This window comes from Drosophila innubila (genome assembly GCF_004354385.1).
Source record: "Drosophila innubila isolate TH190305 chromosome 3L unlocalized genomic scaffold, UK_Dinn_1.0 0_D_3L, whole genome shotgun sequence".
Classification (NCBI taxonomy): domain Eukaryota; kingdom Metazoa; phylum Arthropoda; class Insecta; order Diptera; family Drosophilidae; genus Drosophila; species Drosophila innubila.
Genome location: NW_022995376.1, coordinates 17,130,304 through 17,150,532, shown reverse-complemented (window position 1 = coordinate 17,150,532; position 20,229 = coordinate 17,130,304). Strand labels below are relative to the sequence as shown.

The window sequence follows — 20,229 nt, the reverse complement described above, 5'->3', positions numbered from 1 at the left end:
CGTCCAATCAGTACGAACTCGGTTCCCGCCAGCGAAGAGACAACAACAGCGACTGAGCGCTCGGCAGCGACTTGAAAACAATTTTTGAACACTTTTCGAAACTCAAATTAGAGTCGCGTTTCGCGTGCATCGGCTGCATCTTTTACAACACACATTTATCTACAAATATTTATGCTTTCTATATATCGAGCTATATAGATCTCAACTGTCTGATCTGAGGCTTTTGTCACAGCAAATTGCGACACTGAAAGCCAACGCGGAAGTGAATAAAAAGCCGCCGGCATCTCGAGTTAAGGATGTGCAAAAATTCTGAAACAGCAGCTGAATGATACTTAATTGTTGTTAATAAATTGTGTAAACAAAAGAGTGTCTGTGTGCGTGCTGTTGTGCGTGTGTGCTTGTGTGTGTGAGTGGCTGTGCCTAAGTGCATAAATCATTTGCATATCCTTGCAAATGAGTAAAATTCATATTCAATTATAAAGCAAATAAATTGTAAAAAATTTACAACACAAAATCTTATTAAATGAGCGGCATCAATTGTTAATATTGTTGTCCATCTACAAGTGCCATGCAAATAAATTGAAATAAATTAAATGTTTATTATTATTGTGCCTTGAACTTGTCCGTGACTTGTGACCTACAGAAAAACCCCCAAAAATAATAAAAATAAATCTTATTGCAATTAAGCAAACTATTTGCTTAAGATTAAATCTTATATTGAGTTGCATTGATGCTAAAAATTCAGCTTAAATGCATACGGATATTATAATTGGTGACCAATTTGCCACCAACAACAACTATTGGGTGATGCAGGTGAGAATAAAAATAAATTGATATACATAATAATAATCATATTAAAGGGAATTGAAATCAATCTCAATCTGTTTGATTGAGTCATTTTTCCATTTGCTGTCACTTCCCGTTGAGGTTTTCTGAGTCAGGCCTCGAATTTTTGGTTGATTGTTAACAAAATCGACGTTAAGCAATTACTAACCATAATTATGCCAAATGTGCTAATTAAATTGTATGTGTTTTTAATGCTTCCGCTTATCAAAATGCAAACTTGCACTGGCCACAAAATTTGGCTCTTATTTTGTTTTTGTTTTGTTGTTTTTTGATTCGTTTCCCCGGGCTAATTTTGTTTCCAATTTGAGTCGAGGGCTATAAATAAAGCGCACGCGGCAATCATATTAAACAAATTAAGTTGATTATCGAGCGGATACATTTGGTGATAATAAACACTGCAGATAAACAAGATACAAGATACAAAATCTTACAATCAGCGAGAGAGAGATAGAAAGAGATTAACACCTTTGTGGCTCAGGTGTTCAGGTAACCAGGTGTCCAGGTGTCTTCAGACTCATCAAAAGCGCATTTATGGGTACTCATATTTGAATACACTTGAATATTTGTCAAAGCGCCGTCGGCAATCGATTTGTAAATCTTGTTATCACTTGCAACACTTTAAGCCGTTCTTAAACATTCGGTCGGTCAACTCTTTTGAACTTGGCCAGCGTCAGAGTCGCTGACGGAGTCGGAGTCAAAGTCGGAGTCAGAGACGGAGTTATGACTCTGTCGCACTTTTGACGCACACCCCAAGGAAATTGTAGCGTGTGTTTTTTGTGCTCTTGTAAATGTTTGTCAGCAGGTTTGTCTGCCTGTTCTCAGTTCTCAGTTCCTGTTGCTCTTCAGTCCAACTCCTCATCTATATCTTCTTCGTCTCCGTCTCCGTCCCCGAGTTCGTTTGTTTGTCCATTGTTTGAATCGCGCTTACTTGCGAAGCTCTGGGTCAATATTTGTGCACAACACTTTGCCAATGTGCCAAGTGTTGTTGCCGTTTGTGGATGCCTCTTGGTTCTGTTGCACCCTCATCTCTTGCCATCTCCCTCTCTCTCTCTCTCTCTCTCTCTCTCTGAGAACTAGTCGAGTTAGTTTCATCAGCAACAACACTGGGTGGCATTAAACATTGGCTTACTAATAAGTACGCTGTATCTAGTAGCCCGTAAAGTGACTTGAACCGAACACTCATCGGTTGACACAAGTAAACAAATACGGGTACTCATATTAAGCAATCGCTTTGAAGATCATCGTGTATGCTCTATGGGTAAATGATCTCATGATCGAGTGTGTCCGCAATCGAATTGATATCGTATAGATCTAACTATACATTTGAATATATTTATAATAATATATGGAATTAAATATTTAAAATGCTTATATTAATTTGCATAATTTTAAGTTAATATTCTCTTCAATTTAATATAAAAGTGATGTGATTTCGTTATCAAATCATATTAAAATCCAAAACAAATATTGATCTTATTGGATTTTATGTTGAATAACTTTTATCATAATACATATTGACGTGTTATAATAAACGGTATGTTAATGTTACTCAGTTTTAGCTTTTGTTAAGTGGAACTTAAAGAATTTTAACTATTATTTATTGTTGATCATTTTGTTGATACAATTATATTGCAAATGCATACATTTTTCAAAAGATTTCAAGTTTTCTTATTTCAATATTCTTATACCCATCCAAATAGTTTCTTTTTTTCTTCTTTACTTTGATTGTACACCTGTCTATCAAACTATTGACATAATGTTTGCTTACAAGACCCCTAGTCTTACCCATTGATAAGTTCTAACTTTTTTTTTGCATTTATTTGCTAGAACTATTGCCTTACTCAACAATAAGAGTCTCTCAAGACCCCAACTCTGATAGTCTGAATACTTCCCCACTTAGTGAGATAAGAGACCCAACTAGAAAACCGTCTGAGGCATTGACAATTCTGAGGAAACGACATCGTAAAAGACAACTGGCAACTCTGTCGTTCCGTTCCATTCCATTCCCAATTTCAGTCCCGTTTCCGTACCCATTCCCCCTACCTGGTGTTGGGCAAGTGTTGTTGTTGCTGGTGTTGCTGGTGTTGCTGGTGTTGTTCCGCTGTCACCATCAATAGCTGCACTAATTAGGCATGTGTTGTCAAATATTTACACACGGTCGCAAAAGTACAAAGCGATGTTGACGTCTCTCCGTAACTGATAGGGCAGGCAAATGGACAAGCCAAGTACCCCAGTGAGGGGAGGAGGGAGGTGTGTGAAGGGGGTCTCTTCTTCCGTTTTCACTGATTTACCAATGGCAATTCCCACGACTCACCATACACACCACCGAGTCGATTTTGACGAAAACTTTCATATTTTATGGCGTTTAACACAAAAAATTAGTTTATGATTTCTTACACGGAATTAGCGAGCTAATGGCCCGATATGACCAGATATGGCCCGATATAGATACCATGACTTATGACGTTTCTCCAGTACTCTAACTGCATGAATAATTGAGCTAATCAAGCACGTAGGCACTTGGCTTGGGGTCTTGGACTCGCACTGGCTTTGAGTCTCCGGTCTGAGTCTGAGTCTTGCTCTTGGTATTGGTCTTGGTCTTGGTCTAGTCCCAGTCTGGCTTTGGAATTGCCTCTGGTGCACTGATTAATGGCCCTGGCCATTGTGCTTCAATCACATATGCGCAAATAATTAAATATAGATAAAAATCAGATTACTCATACGTCATGTTGCCGGGGCAAATCTTTGCCCGGGCGTGGCTGTCAACGGGTGCCGACGATTTATGCAAATTGTACATAAAATGCAACAAAACTCTTTTGCGATTCAGCTAAGCAATTTGTCAATTTTTGCAAATGATCAAACCAAATGCGAATGCGAATTCGACTTCCAGTTTGAGTTTCAGTTTGAGTTTAGAGTACATAAAAATTCGTATCAATAAAAAGTATTTGCATTAATGTTTGTATACAAAAGGCGGCCGCCTTCAAAGAGTCTATCAAGAATTGCATTTTGATATCTTTCAGATAGACAATAAGCCAAGCAGTGAGATACATCATTTTTGGCCATAAAATTGTTGATAATTAAGTACAAACATGTGAATTGCTATTGGTATAAACTGTGATACAATGGCTGTAAAAAGTATACGTTTTAGCGTTGGGATGCCATTTGGCAGGCACACTTTCCATTTCGATTTTTGATTGCGAAACGAGTTCAAGACTGGGTCAAATCGCGGGCCAAAACCAAATGCCAATTACAAAGAGCCAAAAAGCGATCAATGTTAAATAATAAGTAAAGTGGGCCAAAAACTATAACAACAACAGCAACAACAACACAGCAAATGAAGGGAGAGAAGGAGGAAAAAATCTCATTAAAACGCCGCAGCGCACAGTGGGAGATCGCAGAGATCGATTCAATTCTATGCAAATCCATGAAAGATTTTCTCAATATTGGATATGGGGGTCTCGCAATTTTCGCCAATTCATGCAAATGAAAACGAAAACAAAAACGGGCTGAAAATGGCACACGGCACAGTTTGAAAATGTGAAATCTGAAAATCATTGGCAATACTCGGCATTTGATTGATATGCCGCCTAGACAGGCTGGAGGTCAAGTTTGCTATTTCATTTCGCATTTTGGGCAGACGAGAAAGAATTGGCAACGGAGATCAATCACTTGCAATCCATTGATTCGGGAATGTGCAATGCTGCACAGTGGTGTTGAAGAGGTTAAAAAGGAAAACTGGCAAATCAAGTTCTGAGAAACCATTCGATATAATCACACATTCACTTTTATTGCTCAACTTAAATGATCTTTAAGTTAACCTTTTTTTTTTTTTGGAAATCTGACCCAATCCAACTCCAACTTTTTATGGCACGTGTGAGCTGTATGCTACGATATCTGGAATCCATCTAATCCGCATTTCTTCAGCTCACAGTCCCTAACTTATTAGGGGTTCCATAATTTTTGATGGATTGCGTGTGTGTATTTGAAACGATCCCAATTCGTGGAATGATTGCGGAAACTAGTTTGCCAAAACGAATGTTTCTTCGAGGTGCTAAAACAGCGCAACATTAAACAGCAACAACAACAATCATAATAACCCCAAAGACTATTGTCAATTTTCGCTTTTTACCTTTGTTGTACTTTTTTCTTACTTTTGTTTAAGCTTCAGCATTGAAGCGCAATTCGTTTCAAGTTTGATTGGATCAAATAAAGCTTTGAGCAGCTAACAGAGACAGACACGTTTTGAGTAAATCAAATGAAATGAAATTTCAGCTGTAGCTGTTGACTGTGGCGATCTCATTTGATGGCGCATTAAGATCAATTATTTGATTATGAAATCAAATCTGCATGAAATCTTCAAATAGTTGGCCAGCTTATGGCGACCCCAAGCTAAGATGTCAAATGTGGACGCTGTAAATAACAGACTGACTCACACGAGGGCTCGACAACTACAGCTACAACAACAATATGAAAAACTAAAACAACAACACTACCAACGACAACCACTTTTGGTAGGTGAGAAAAAACCATGAAACGGCCAACATTTAGCGTTGATCATGGATCGTTGATAAAGCCATCATCAGCATTAGCATTGTCGTTGTCGTAAAAGCCACTCAAAAGTTTAAATAAATAAATAAATAAGCAAGCCATAAAATCCATAGTTGCAAAATTAAATTCAAAACTTAATTTAATGGCCAACCAATTAGGTTTATTTTAGTGCACACTTCGCTTTCATTCCAGTTTGTTGTCGGCATTTTAATTTTTTGTAATTTAAAAGAAATCAGAAAATGCTGTGCTATAAAGTGTAAGTTATAATACTGATTAAAAGTTGTTAAGAAATTAAATGTTGAAGTAAATATATTCTCTATAACTTTCTGAAAAAAAAATTACTCTCCAAAAATGTTTATTTAAATTAAAAATATTTATATTTCTAAAAATTCTTTTAAATTTATTTAAAAAAAAAGGTACTTATAAGTTTCCATAGAAAAAAATGAATTAAAAAAAAAATATTGCTAATTTGATATTCATTCACAAGGTGCACAACGAACTCGTGTTACCTTCCACATCTGTAGGTATTTATTGACACACATGTGCCGCTTGTCGGCCTAAAATTACTTCAATTTTATTATTTGCTTATTTAACTTTTATCACCAATTAATGACGTCTTTTGTAGTTGTTGCCATGGACGTTGCTATATTTGATCGATCATTAACGCTAATTGTCAGAGTATGCAAAAAGCAAAGAAAAAACGAAAAAAAATAAATAAATAAAATACAATAAAATAAAATAAAAATGAAAAGCTTAGCTCTGCCGGTCAGTTATAGCGCCGGTTGTCAGTACCAAGCGGCCAACTCGCACTTGGCCTAAAAATAAGCGCTGAAATCTTTTGGCAATTGACCCACTAATAGGCCCTGTCAATAAGAATGCTGCGCGATCATGAATGACTTGCTTGCTTGCTGTCTGTCTGTCGGTCTGTCTGTCTGTCTGTCTGTGTGGCTGACTGTCTGACTGCTTGGCCAACTGCTTTTCTTGGCTTGAATTGAGTTGGCTTATTGTACACCGTTGGCCATTGAACTTTGGTATACCCCCCGCTCTCCCAAGCCTCCAACTTGAGCGAGGTTAAAAATTTTGTTTCCTGTTGCTTGTACATACAAATTAATTGCCCGCAAATCCTGTACCCCTACCCCTTGCCCTTCCCCTTCTCCAGCCCCTGCCACACAACGGGGTGACCGCCGCATTTGTTGCCACATTATTCAACAGTTTTCACTTTGAATTTTATTGATCAGAGTTGCATTTGCGAGTTGGTAACTTGCAACTAGCAACGTGTTGCGTCTGCGTCTGCGTCTGCGTAGCCCTCTAATACTGACTCCTACTCTCCTCCCTGCCTCCCTGCTCCCCTCTACCCCCCACCCTCTGCCCGTTAGGCCTCACTGAATCGCTGCCCTTTCGCTTATGCGCTTGATCGGAAATTGGTTTTATGCCTAGCTTCCAGAATGCACTCAATTTCCCTCCCGCTCAAACTGCTCGCACACATTTCCTGTGTCTGTTGTCACCCCCGTCGGAGGAATCGGCATTTAATAGCTTCAGTGGACACCCTAAAAAGTGTGTGTTTGCATTATGATTGCTCAGCGTGAAATTGTGAGAATATTTCCAAAGTCTTTTGCCCTCAAATTATGTTTAATTATGCCTTCTGTTTGTCTTCTTTTGCCCTGTAAAAAAAAAAAGGATATTCAATATCATCCTGATACTGCAATGCAATAGCTGTGCGAAGATTTTTATGCAAATGAGCCGAATAAATAGAATGCAAGATATGCGTATTTTTAATGATAGAAATATTTTCAACTAATTATATGTAGATTTAAATGCCAAAATCGAAGTGCATTAGTTAACTTTAAATACTTTATAGCTACTCTGGATAATAAACAGCCATAAATGCCGTATTGCCTGATTCGATTCACATAAAATACATAGACAATTGCCCCTACCATAAATACAATTGAAACAACAATCATTACCATTTCATTTTAACTGAAAATAGACATTGGAAAAATACAACAGCACTGAGTACGAGTCTCAATCATAGAGTTGTCGTTAGAATAGCAAAGTAAACCAAATGAATAAAAAAGAAACATTTAAAATCAACCAATAATGACAAAACACACACACACACGTACACACACAGATCAATACAAACAACAATAAATACTGAACAACATCAGTCAAAGATATGTAAACTAAAAAAATAGTTAAAAGCAGCAACAAAAATGAGGAATAAAAAAATAAAATGGAAAAGAATACAACAAAAACTGTCGCAAATTGCGGTCATTCGTCATGCGCACATGAGCAGAACGGCAGCGACAGCGACGTCGACAGCGGCAGAGGCAGCGGCAGCGGCAGAGACAGAGAACAGCTTCAACAGCAGCAGCAGCAGCAGCAGCAACAACAACAGCAACTACAGCAACTGCTCGACAAATGGCGTCTTGGCAAATGAGGGCGATTTGTGGATGTGTGCGAAGAGTGTGGAGCGGGGAGGGGGGAGGGGGCTTTGGAGGCAGAGCGTCACTTCAACTATGTAAGAGTAGCAAAAAGCAAAAAACAATAACAGAAATAGCAACAACAATGAGCATGAGAGTAACGGACAGCAGTGAGCAGCTTTTTATTATCGCTTTGCTATTGTTTTTGTTGTTATCGAGGGGCTGATGAGGCAGAAAATAAAAATGAAAAAAGCTTGCTACTTTTGTCTTTTTTACTCCACAAACACAAGCACACACGCACACTTAAAGCACACTGAGTGCTTTACATACAGTTGCTCGTAAGTATGTGTGTATGAGAGTGTGTGTGTGTGTGTGTGTGTGTATCTATGTACACTTAGCTCTCGCTGTTGTTGTCATTGTGGTTGCTGTTTTCTAACTATGAAATGTGTTTTGATTTGCTGCGCTTGCAAAAAGCTTTCTGCTGCCCGCTGGTTGGGCGACAGCGACAATTACGCTCTGGTTGGGGGGAGGGGGGTCTTCGTGGGGTGGTGTAGCAGCTCAATATGGCGTCGCTGCGACGCCGACTGCGACGGCGACTGCTTAATGGTGCTTAACTGCGCTCAGCGGCAGCCAACGCTGCGTGAAGTGCGCATGTCACAGATACAAAATGAGAGAAATATATACACACACACACACACACATTCATTTACTTATGTATAGTGTGTGTGCTGTGTACATAGGAAGACAATTGCGCTTAGGTGAACTACAGTTATGAGAATGAGCAAAACACTTGGATAATTTGAATTGCGATGCGCCATTTTCAATATGCAAGTGTGTGTGCGTGAGTCTGTATGAGTATGTGTGCAATGTAAAGTAGAATTAAACGAAATATTGAATAACTTTAAAGTTGTGGTATGCATAAATCAGCTTATAAATGACATATAAGTAGAAGAAATTACATATTTGGAAGTCAAGCCTTTGTTATGCAAGAGAGCAGTTACCTGAAGATTCTGAATGAAAGAAATGCCAACAACTAAATGTAGAGAAAAGTCTTTAATGGTAATAAATTTACTAGTTTAACCAAATAATATTTGACTTACCTGACTAGACTCATTTTTTACTTAAACATTCATGTTGCCATCTAGTTTCAAGGATTTCTTATTTTGTACGGTTTCAATATAGAAAAATACACAAAAATAAGAAAGTGGTTTCAATAATAAATTAAAAAGCTATTTGATATTTGAAGATATCTTGTCTGTTTGCCTGAAATTTAAAAAAATCCATTTATAGATTCATTTGAAATGATATTGAATTTAAAAAAATATACATAAACTTCATTGTTTATAGGCTAAACTGTTATTACAATCTGTAACTTCCGATATGACTCTATGGCAGCTCTTTCATTCTTATCATATTCAAGTGGCAATCACATTGAAATGGCACAATACTAATGTGAAACCTAAACTCAACGTCTACGATTTCCAGCTATATCAATTTCATTTAACAATTTGTTTTCCATTAGTTGACTCTGTGAGGCATATCTGTGCTCACAATAGTTCCATTGTCTGGGGCTTTTCAATGTATTGTGAGCCACCGTTGTTATTATGCCTATTAACGCTATTATTATGAAAATTTTCAGCATCATTGATTTTTGTTACCGTTTTTCTAATTTAAGCAAATTATTGTTTATACACCTATGTTGTATTCGATTCGCCCTCTCTTTCTCTACATTCATTTCCCTCTCTCTCTGTCTATCTTTCTGGTTGATTTATTGTATTTCTAGGCTGTATCTATAGGCATTCTATGTGTTTTTTTTTTTTTGTTTTATATTCAGTTTTCTAGAGGCCGCCAACTGTTAACTGGTTGTGTCAATATCCAGCCGCAACATGGGGCTGAATGAAATGCCCTCAAGTTGGCTTTTTCCTCAATGAAACTGGACATTAGCATAATCTTCCGATGACCAAACATACATATGTACCATGCATATAGATTCATATATGTATATTGATATTTATGAAAAGAGAGCTCTTTGGGTCGGCAAAAGGCGAAACCTGTTCGCATTTGAAGCCAATATCTTGTCTTACACGATGTTTCTCTTTGGCTTTGGGTTTTGGGTTTTGGGGTTCGGGGCTGCTGCTGTGGTTATTTGTTAGCTGGTGTCAAAGCTGTCACATATATCACGGCAGAGTTCCATGGGGTCAGCGAGTGGCCCACACGCATCTGTCTCTGTCTTTCTCGCACACTGAATGGGTTTGCACATGCATTTTGTGTTTGTTGCCCACTGTAGCCCCCTGCAATTGTTGTCGTTGTTTGTCGTTGCTCGTTGCAAGGTAATTGCTGTGCTGTCCCCTGGAGCCATCATGCCGCATTTGTCCACCGAGAGGTATGATTTTAACACAGCACAACATAACACAACAAAAATACTTTTCATAAGCAAGACTTTTGCAGTCGTGATTGCAATTGGCAGCCAGCATTGGTCGAGGGGTGTTTGAGGGGTTTGCGCACTGCAAAATGGATTCCAGACATATGTTAGACTTATAATTTATGTCTCGGCTCGATGCGATTTTAATTTTTCGTTTATTAATTGCCCGACTTGATCAACGAATGTTTGCCCGCAGGTCTGTTGTGTCTGTTGTGTCGCTTGTCTCATGTCTCTGCTCTGGGAATTACATTATTATTTCTCCTGTGGTGTTTTTATGCATTTGTTTGTTTACCTGTGTAATTCGTTTAATTACATAGAATTTAAACGCTGCTCAAGGTTGATGCGAGCTGCTAATTTATATGTCACTGGCGAAATTAAGTGCATTTAGCACGTAACTTGACAAACAAACAAACAACTACAGCAGCAACAACGAACGTCTAACAAAATTATTCAGTTTATTTATAATTAAACTCATTCGGGAAGCTCATTAAAATAAAATACGAACTGACGGATGGACAAGTGGCGGGAAAATATCTGTTAAATATGAGGTGATCAGCTAATTTAGCTAAATGAGCTATAAACAATCATTAAATGTACACTGGAGAGAGAGAGAGAGAGATTGGGTGATAGAGAGGGACAGCGAAGAACTTTAGCTCAAAAGAGAATGTGAAATATTACTGTCTTAGGCTATCAGACAATTTGCTTGCCAGATAATAAACTAGTTTAAATTTCCTACCTAATGTGAATTGATTTATATATTTTTAAGCAAATCATTTGAGAATTTTGAAATTTAAACGCGATTTTGATTTGATATTGTTTGATATTCTAAATTCTCATTAATTACTTAAGCTTATTTACGAACTTTGTATGGAATTTGATAAGCTGCATATTTGATTAAGTTTCATTTATTTCCATTTAATTTATATTATATTACAAATCTTTTTCATTAGCTGAGATTTCATGTATTGCCAGTCTCCCTCTTCTAGTCACGTTGAACGCTTTTTATCATACTAATTAAAGGCTAAAAACGTTTTAATTGGACAGCCGATAGACTTTTGAATATGCCCCTCTGAACAGTAGCTCAAAACAGAAAAAATAAATGTTAAAATGCAGCACAAGTTGCAACTTGAGTCTTGAGACTTAAGACATGAGACTCATATGAGCACGTCTCTGACGTTGGTTGAGTAGCTTGGCATTTGTCTTGCCACACAGCAATCTGCATATGAACTGCGAGTCCGTGGCATGCATTTGATATTTAGCTGCGACTTTGGCTTTAGCTTTCCGTTAACTAAATAGATAGATGCCAAGAGATTTTGACAGGCCAACTATCGTATTCGCGAAATCGTTAGTTAGTATCCGAACTTCGAGTGTATCTGTATCTTAAACGGAATGAATGTTTGACAGCCGCTCAGGGCTCAAATTGAAGCTAATTGAAATGTCGATAAGGCAGCTGTTTTGACATGCTGACAGTCTTTGATAGCTGCCCCGAAAATTGTTCTTGCGATTGTCAACTGCCGCTGGGCGCGACGAAGAAGTTACTGCTTGGCCCACATTGCGTATACGTAGCGTTGACTCATTCATTCATTCGTTTATTGTCTGGGGCGGCATTCTAAGCAACAACCAAAAACAAATGCCGCATATTTTTTGACCCAGTTTCGGCGGCTGCCACATAGACATGACTCACTCGTGGCTCTACTTTTGGATGCCCCAGCTGTGCCCCAGGCACACAATTGTCGTTGCCACAACTGCAGTTGTTGTGGCTGTTGTTGTTCTTGTGACTCCTTTGAAGCTGGTACAAAATTTATGCGCGCAATATGCGAAATTTATTGTAAAGACAATCGCTTAGCGCATAATTCGCTGCTCAACGAGACAACTCTCGTCCCCAGCCGGAAGCGGGTAATCATACTGTTATTGTCATCGTCATCGTTGTTGTGGTTGTTGTTTATCTGCAGCTGCTCCAATTGTCGCCCACCTGTGTTGAGGCAGAAGATGCTTAAGTCCGCAGTCTGACATCAGTGGGTTGTTAAAACCACCCAAGCAACTTACGCCCATCCCGAATCATTCTCCCTGAACTGAACCGGTTCTTAAAGTTGTTCAATTGCAACGGAATGAATTAAAAAAGAACCAGTTTCAGGGCTGAACCATCTGAAAGATCGTAAAGGATGTTTTACTTAAGAAACCCCATTTAAAACATGTATTCTTTTTATAATTACTTAATATTCATCAAGGCAATTGTTTTAAGTAACCAGTTTATTGACAACATTTAAAATAAAGTTATTTATATGCAGCAAATTTAATAGTAAAACAAAACAAAAATTAAATAAATAATTAAAAAATATATGTTTAAATTTAGAAATTAGATTTCTGGGGATATTCTATTCTTTATAATGATCAGTAATTCTGTCTTTAATTTTAATCTGAAACATGCAGGTGTCGTTGCTGCCCTGCCTCCGCCTCTGCCGCTGCTTCAGCCGACGTCAGCTGCAGTTTGCGTTGTTGCTTTCATTTTCATTGAACAATGTGCATCATTAACGCAAAAATTGCCGTTGTGTTGTTGACGTTGGTATTGTTGTTGCTGCCTTTAAAAGTTCGTTAACAAAGCGCAAATATTTTAGGATTAAAATGTTGTGTTTTTTTTTTTATTTTTTTTTGCATTTTGTTGTTGTATTTTTATAACAAATACACACAAAATTTGTTTGTGCCTTTTTTGCATCTTAATGAAGTGCGATTCAGATTCACTTAACAAAAAGATATATATACATGTATTTAAGTTGAGTCTGCTGCTGTTTCACTCGCTAAATGAGGAAGTCGAATATTCAACAAGTGCCCCCCGCCTCTGGCCTCTACCCCGCCCACACGCCTCAGTTTCAGTTCCATTTTTGGACAATGCTCACGTGTGGCAGTTGCAGGTCGCCGCTTTTATTTCATTTTATTTGATTTGGTTTTAACTTTTTGGGCTGGTCTTTAATTTGACCATTTTTGGGAATTGCGTTAGTTTGTTTTGCCCACTTTTTTTTGCCTTGATGTTGTATTGATTAACGCATTTTCTTAGTGTTTGTTTTTTTTGTTGGGTCTTAACTATTTCGCATTGTTGTTTGCCATTGTGGGTTTTGGCTGCTGCCGATTGTCAAGTGATTTATGCTGCCTCTTGGGACTTTTAATGACACACATCGAAAGCTGCAACACATTTGCGGCTAATAAGTTTCGTGGCATAATAAATGGCAGTTGAAAAGGTTCAGTTACAGTGGAATAAAGGCCATAGAGTTGGTAAAAAAAATGATGTATAAAATACATTAATATTAACTACAACTACAAAAATGTCTGCAAATAATTTTAAAATATATTAAAATATGTAGAAAGTATGTAATTAAAATAGGGTATAAGAAAAGAAAAGAAATTATTTAGCTAATGGATAATGGAAGATATAGAAAGCTGTATTCTTTTAGTGGAAATCGATATCGTGTAGATGTTAACCATCTCAATGACATGAAGAAAGCATTATGCTTTCTAGATCCAATAGCTATCGATAGAATTTTTGATCATTAAAATAGATTTGGAGTTGCTCAGGTTTTTAGTTTTATTGAAAGATAATCTAATCTTATCAAATAAGAGCTAAGTAGATACAAGTTTTTTTATCTTACAAAGTAATTTGCCCTTGTTAAGCCGAGTAATATTTCTGGCTTTGTTGCTCTGCCGCATATTTAGTAGGTTTTTAGTGTAACTCTAAAGACAATCGTAAACTCATTGGCAAGCAGTTAGACACTTTTTAAGAGCCGCACGCGTCGAGGGCACACGTCAGCGTCAGCGTCGCAGTCGCAGTCGACGTCAACGACATCGGAAAGGTGTTAAAATGCCGGTCAGAAAAAGGGCGCGACGAAAGGACAGACGTGAAGGGCAGGCAGGAAAACAAAGGCAACAAAAGCAACAAAATAGGTGGTTAATAACCCGAACGCTAATGAAAAAGACACTGACAAGGGGCAACAACAACAGCAACAACAACAACAACAACTGAAGAATGACGTCAAATGTTGTATCTGTGTCTGGGCACGTGAACAACATGGAGGTTAAACTGGACAGATGAACTGGCAACAGGGCTAAACTAGAGGTTAAGGACGAGGATGAGAAGGAGCAGGAGCAGGAGATAGAGTAAAAGTAGGAGGAGAAACGTGCAACGGGGCGGCAACTCAACTAATTTATGAGTCTGCTTGATGAATTGGTGGCATATGGAAGCATGCCGCAAACTTTAGCAGCTGCTTGCTGATGATCGTAATGATGATGATCGTAATGATGATGATGATGATTCTTCTTTTTTAATGGGTCGACGAGAAAGCGCAAGATAAACGCTCCATGCTTTTCTTTTAACACCTTTTCGAGAGATTTGTGCGTGCGATTTGTTATTTTGTTTAGTTGTTTTGTTTTTGTTTGCGCCGCCACTTAGCGCCTCCTTTTAATACTTAACGATCTCTGATCTCTGCAGCTGATTAGAGAGAGGTTCGAACTTCGTAGCTACGACACAGATCTAGTCTGGTCATTTAATTATGTAAACGACAAAGCGAAAGAGGGACAGAGGGACCGACAGACCGACAGACCGACAGACAGAAAGGGCTATTTATGTCAAATTGACACCTTGGCTCTGAAAATGCATTCTCAATGCGTTTGACTAGCCTTTCCCCATTTGTCCCCCTGCTTCGCTCATTCCCCCACCATCACATTAAATATTTATGAGCGTGCGCCGTCTCTTTGCCTAATTGATGAGTTCAGTTTGCTCAGTCGGCTCGTGGGCTCAGAGCAGGTGTTAAGAGGGGGCTGTGGACATGCCAAGTTCTACAAAACTTGGCGTGCTACAAATTGTTGTTCATTGAATGATTGTTGTTGTTCTTGTTGTTTGGTTTTTGGTATTTTGGAGTTGGTGTTGGTGTTGGTGTTGGCGTTGCAGGTGCCAAAGGCGCATCCAGCTGTGCCGACAAATGAGGCTGGCGACAAGAGCAAATAAACCAAAATCAACTCAACGCCGCATGCATTGCAACTACCCTCTCTTCTCCTCTAGCCACTCTTCCCCTCAGTCTAACATATACCACCACTTCATTGCTTCTTTGTCCACTCTGTAACTCTGTGCTCTGCTCGCGTGTAAATGATTCTCGCCAACATGTCCACGTCTGCAACTGAAGCTGAAGCTGAAGCTGAATCTGAAGCTCGAGCACTGTCAGCTTGTTGTTGCAACATGCACAGCACTTGTGGTATACATGGGATACCTAGGTGCACTGCTGTGTTGCTGTTGCTGTTGCCGTTGCCGTTGCAACAAATGCAATGTTGCAGGTTGAGGCTGCTGCAACAGGTAGCTAGCTGGCCTGTCAATACCTACACGCCTGCTTGAAAAACTGAATGCAATAGAGTCAACAGAGCGCATTGAGCTGCATGTGGCAAGTGGCAAAGTGGCAAGTGTGGCATGTGGAAGCGACGTGAGCCAAGTGAACAAGTGAGCTTGTGAGTGATAGACCCGCTGGCTACTCTATCAAGTTGTCAATCCAGATAAGATCTACAAGCAGAAACTGGAAAGTAAATGCAATCTAAAGAAAACAAGGAAAAGGAATATTCTTATTATATTTTTATTAATATAGGCAATTTCAATAGTAAATTCAATTGAATTTTTTCAAAATATTTTTCTTATATTTATTTATGTTTTTTTTTTTGTTAATTTGTAGCGAACTTTTTAGTCGACTTTGAAATACATTTTGCACACATTAGATATCCACGCCTAAGCCTTAGCTATATTACAACACATAAAATAGTCATGTGCCCCCGCTGCCTAAACTCCTTCGCTCCGCTCCGCTCCCCTCTTAGAGCTCCTTCCCATTTCCCCTGGTCCAGCTGGACACATGCAAAGTGGCCATGTAATCTCTCTTAGGCACAAATGGACACAAAATTCAATTCCAAGAAATTGACTGTAAAATCCACAAAGTTTACCTCGTTTTTTCCTCGGTTGACATTTAAATGCTGGACATGGTCCAGGCAAGGGTCGACAGGGGCAGTGGGCAGCAGGGGGAGGGGGATGCGGTACGGGTCTAGTGAAAACGAAACGATGCCAAACGCATGTTCAGCATGCGCTGCACTTGTCCAATCCTCGCCAAGTCGCAGCAGCCTCTGCAACCTCAGTTGAAGTCTCCTCAGCGGTTTTAGCCTCGGTCTGCAAGCCAACTCAACTACTGTTCCAAATTTGATTTGCTATGCTGATTTGGACAAAGCTGGAGTCTCAGCACGGCTCTGGCCAAGTCTGGTCTAACCTGGCCTGGTTGTGTTCCTGGGGCGTATGCAAAAGAAGAAAATGCGGAAAACATATTTGGCATAGTTTTCGCTTGCTTGTTGTTTTCTTTTTTTTTTGTATTTGGGGTTTTATTTTTGACTGCCACCAAATGTGTTTCTATTTTCTTTTTTTTGTCAACTGTGTGGCCAGAGTTGTTGTTGTTTGTTGTTGCTGGTGTTGTTTGATGGTTTGCTGAGGTTGTGGCTAACTCGTTGTCGGAGATTTACGAGCGCTTGGTCCAATAAAATGATTGCCAGCGATTTTTTATGCAAATTGTTATGTTGTTGCTGTTGTTGTTCTTTGTTGTTGTTGTGTGTCATGAGTCATGCGCATATTTTTTTTTTAAGTTTAACTATTTTTACGAGCTTCTACGCAAGCAACATCATTTATGTGTTTGTTGCCGTTGTTGTTGTTATGTTTTTATGGGCCGCGTTTATAGCATTTGCTTTATAATTTGTTGTTGCTGAGAAAAGTTAACTGCATATTTTTCGAATTTGCTTATTTTTTGTTTTTGTGTGGTCAGCAAATTGAATTTTTTTTACTGCGCGAGTATCTCTCACATTGGTTTTTTTTTGCCAGGCTAAACAAACAAAAGACTTAGGCAACGAACTTGTTCTCTTACACGTACGAGCACACACACGCACACAGAAAGAGAAGTATTCGATCAAGTTCGTTGGCTGTCAAAAGCTGAGCTGTGCAAACATTTCCTGTCGCATTTGAACGCTTTAACCTCAATAGAAACTTTCACTACGTCTCAATAAAAGAGTTGATAAAATAAACTTACAAAAAAAAAAAAAATAAAAAATAATAAGACATAAAATACATTAACAGACATTTCATTAAACAAATTTCAGGAAATACTTTGCACCGTTTCGTTACGTTGCGAGCCGCAATTGGCAATTGGCAACTGCGGCGGCGCCCCGGGGCTGACAGAGTCAAACAATAAGCCACATTCAGCGGATTATTTAGCGATTATCTAAAAATACAAAAAGAGGAAAGAAAAAAAGTAAAAAAGTAAAAATGTAAAAAGAGCAAAAAGTAGTTATTTCTTTAGCGCGATTTATCATCTTTCGGCTGCTGCTTCCCCCTTTCCTCTGTCCTTTGTTTCAAGGCGCGTGGCATGCCTCCTGTTATCCGACAGACCTATCGACTAAAACTATGTTTCGCGTGTTGTCTTATCAGAGAAATGGCTTTCCCTCCCCTTTAATCTCCATCTCAGCTGTAATGTTTTAGGTAAAGGCAATCTAATAATTTGTACAAATATCTAGCACGTGCTCTGACTGAAGTGGGAAGCAGAAAACAATTATAGCGGAGATCTATTTATATAGAATATGATGCGAAAAGTCGGTTTAGTTCAAAGGAACCTATTGGCGAGCAATTTCTAATAATGTTGCAGCTTGAATTTGTCATGGTCGATTTGGAATGCATTTTGCGGCTATTTAACAATTCGCTTTGCCGATTTCTCATAGACATTTTGTTTGACTTTTATGAGAGTTGACAGCTGTTGATGACTTGTGGCTGCTTCATTACTTGTTGCAGACAGTCAGGCAGCCAAACAGCCAAGCAGCTTGCAACAGGTTGTTGCATGTCGCTTTGGCATTTCACGAAACGTGAGCTGCAATTGTTGTTGCTTAGAGTCAAGACGTTGGGCGCATATAAACATATTTTAATAAAGTTGTTAACTACTATTGTTAAACGCAATAAGACAGCGCAAATAACATTGTATATATTAATGCTCAACAACAACAACAACAACAACAGCAACAACACCATGAGCTAACAAGAATATTTATATGAATAACAGCAACAACAACAAGAACTGGCAGAGAGCATAAAAAATAATGACAAACATAAATATCGACTTTACGATTGCAACGTGACTTCATTTAAAATCGAACAAAATATGCAAAATAAAACCAAAAACAACAGCAGCAACAACAACAATAGCTAACCAACACACGTACAGCTTGGGTCGCACATTTAGAGCCACACGTGCGTGGTCAAGCACCCCAAACCAAATTTGGCACTTGCCTGAGAAATTCAACAAAATAAATTAAAAGCCATAAACGACAAACGAAAAAAAATTACCCAGAAACAAACAAACAAATGAAAATAATGTCTATAAAAATTAATAAATTTGATGTACCATTATTGCTGTTGTTGTTGCTTCTGCTGCTGTTGTTATTGTTGTTGTTGTAGTTGCTGTTACTTTTATTGTGCTGCCCTCTGGCGACGGTGGCAGCCGCTTTGCATTTTAAAGAGCTTCTTTTTGGCCATCATTTCTATTCAATTTGCCCAACAGACGCGCGGCTTTATTAACAGCCATCAATATGCCAAAAAATTCATAAAAAAAGATGTCAAATTGCCAACTGAGATCTTTTTTTTTCAATTCATTATTAATTTTACTACATTTTTCTGTTACAATAGACAATAGACAGTATCCAACTGGGAATGGGATTGCGGCTGACACTGGGAATAGTTATGGGACTGAGAGTGGATCTAGCGATATTGAGCCATAAAATTGAACATTTTGCGTTTTTCGAATTTGGATTTCGACTTTTGACAGCTGCGCATAAAGTTGCTCATAAATGTCAGAGACGCAGCCAAACTGTCGATGCTCCAAAGTCTCTAAAGAGACCAAAAACAAGTCGGCCCATAAAACTCGTGTGATCGACAAAACATATCAATGACAAAACCTTTAGAACTGCGGCAAATAAATACGAGAATAATAAATTAAATCACTAAATGCTCTAGAGGAATGGAGAATAAATAATAGAAATTGGCGCCCACACAAAAATAAAACAAAAACAATAAATAAAATAGTGATAAATATAAAAGTTGAATTATTTATAGGGCAAATAAAAACGAATAGTGTCTATAAATAACTTTTCAATAATTTAATAAGGCGTATACTCAATTAATAGCGAAAATTGCACAAACAAAGATTGCTGAGAAATAATGAGTATATTTATATGAAAATGAATTGGGTTAGAACTCATATAGAACATTAATTAGACAATGCTTAAGTCATAATAAACGGGAAATCAAAAGCGTTTCCAAGATGAATATAGAAAATAAAAATAAAATTTTGACTGATTGCAAATAGGTATAGAAAATTATTGATTGTATACACAATTAAATATAATCTGTTTAATAGATTATAGATACTCGATAAGTTTTTTATTCATTAGTTTCTCAGATAAATGAGAAAACATTAAAATTTATTTTAAACACAAGAGAAGAATTAAATAATAAACCTTAATATCTCCAAGTTGTCAGCAACTAATAACAATTAAATAGTAACTTATAATTGTTATAATCGCCACAGTATTCCCCACCTTAAAATGGGCCAAATCCATATCAATAACCATAACAATATCCATAAAATATTAGCTGGAAAGAGAACGGTACAAGCCATCTCTCGTTTCCTCGTTTTGCTCAATTTATGCAAATGTCTTTTCTGTACGTAATGCCCATTTATCGACAGCGACTGCTGACAACGGCATTTAAATGCCTAAAAGCAAAACAACAACCACAAAATTGTATAATAAATATTAAAAATCAAAAATAACTTGGCGTACGCGCATATTGAAAAGAATAAAATAAAAAATATAACCTGAACATAATTTCACTAGGCACAAGACAGAGAACAGAGAACTTGGCAAGCGAAAGCCCAAAAGAACAGG

At 38.0% G+C, this 20,229-nt stretch overlaps 1 protein-coding gene across 1 annotated transcript in view; it reads left to right on the top strand.

Moving 5' to 3' along the window:
* The first annotated feature begins 19 nt into the window (after nucleotides 1-19).
* Nucleotides 20-20,229, top strand: part of LOC117787077 (dendritic arbor reduction protein 1) — a 33,320-nt gene continuing 13,110 nt past the window's right edge. The window contains exon 1 of the mRNA XM_034625521.1: nucleotides 20-813. Coding sequence (XP_034481412.1) covers nucleotides 751-813 — 63 coding nt within the window. The 5' untranslated portion in view covers nucleotides 20-750. The remainder of the gene's footprint in view (nucleotides 814-20,229) is intronic.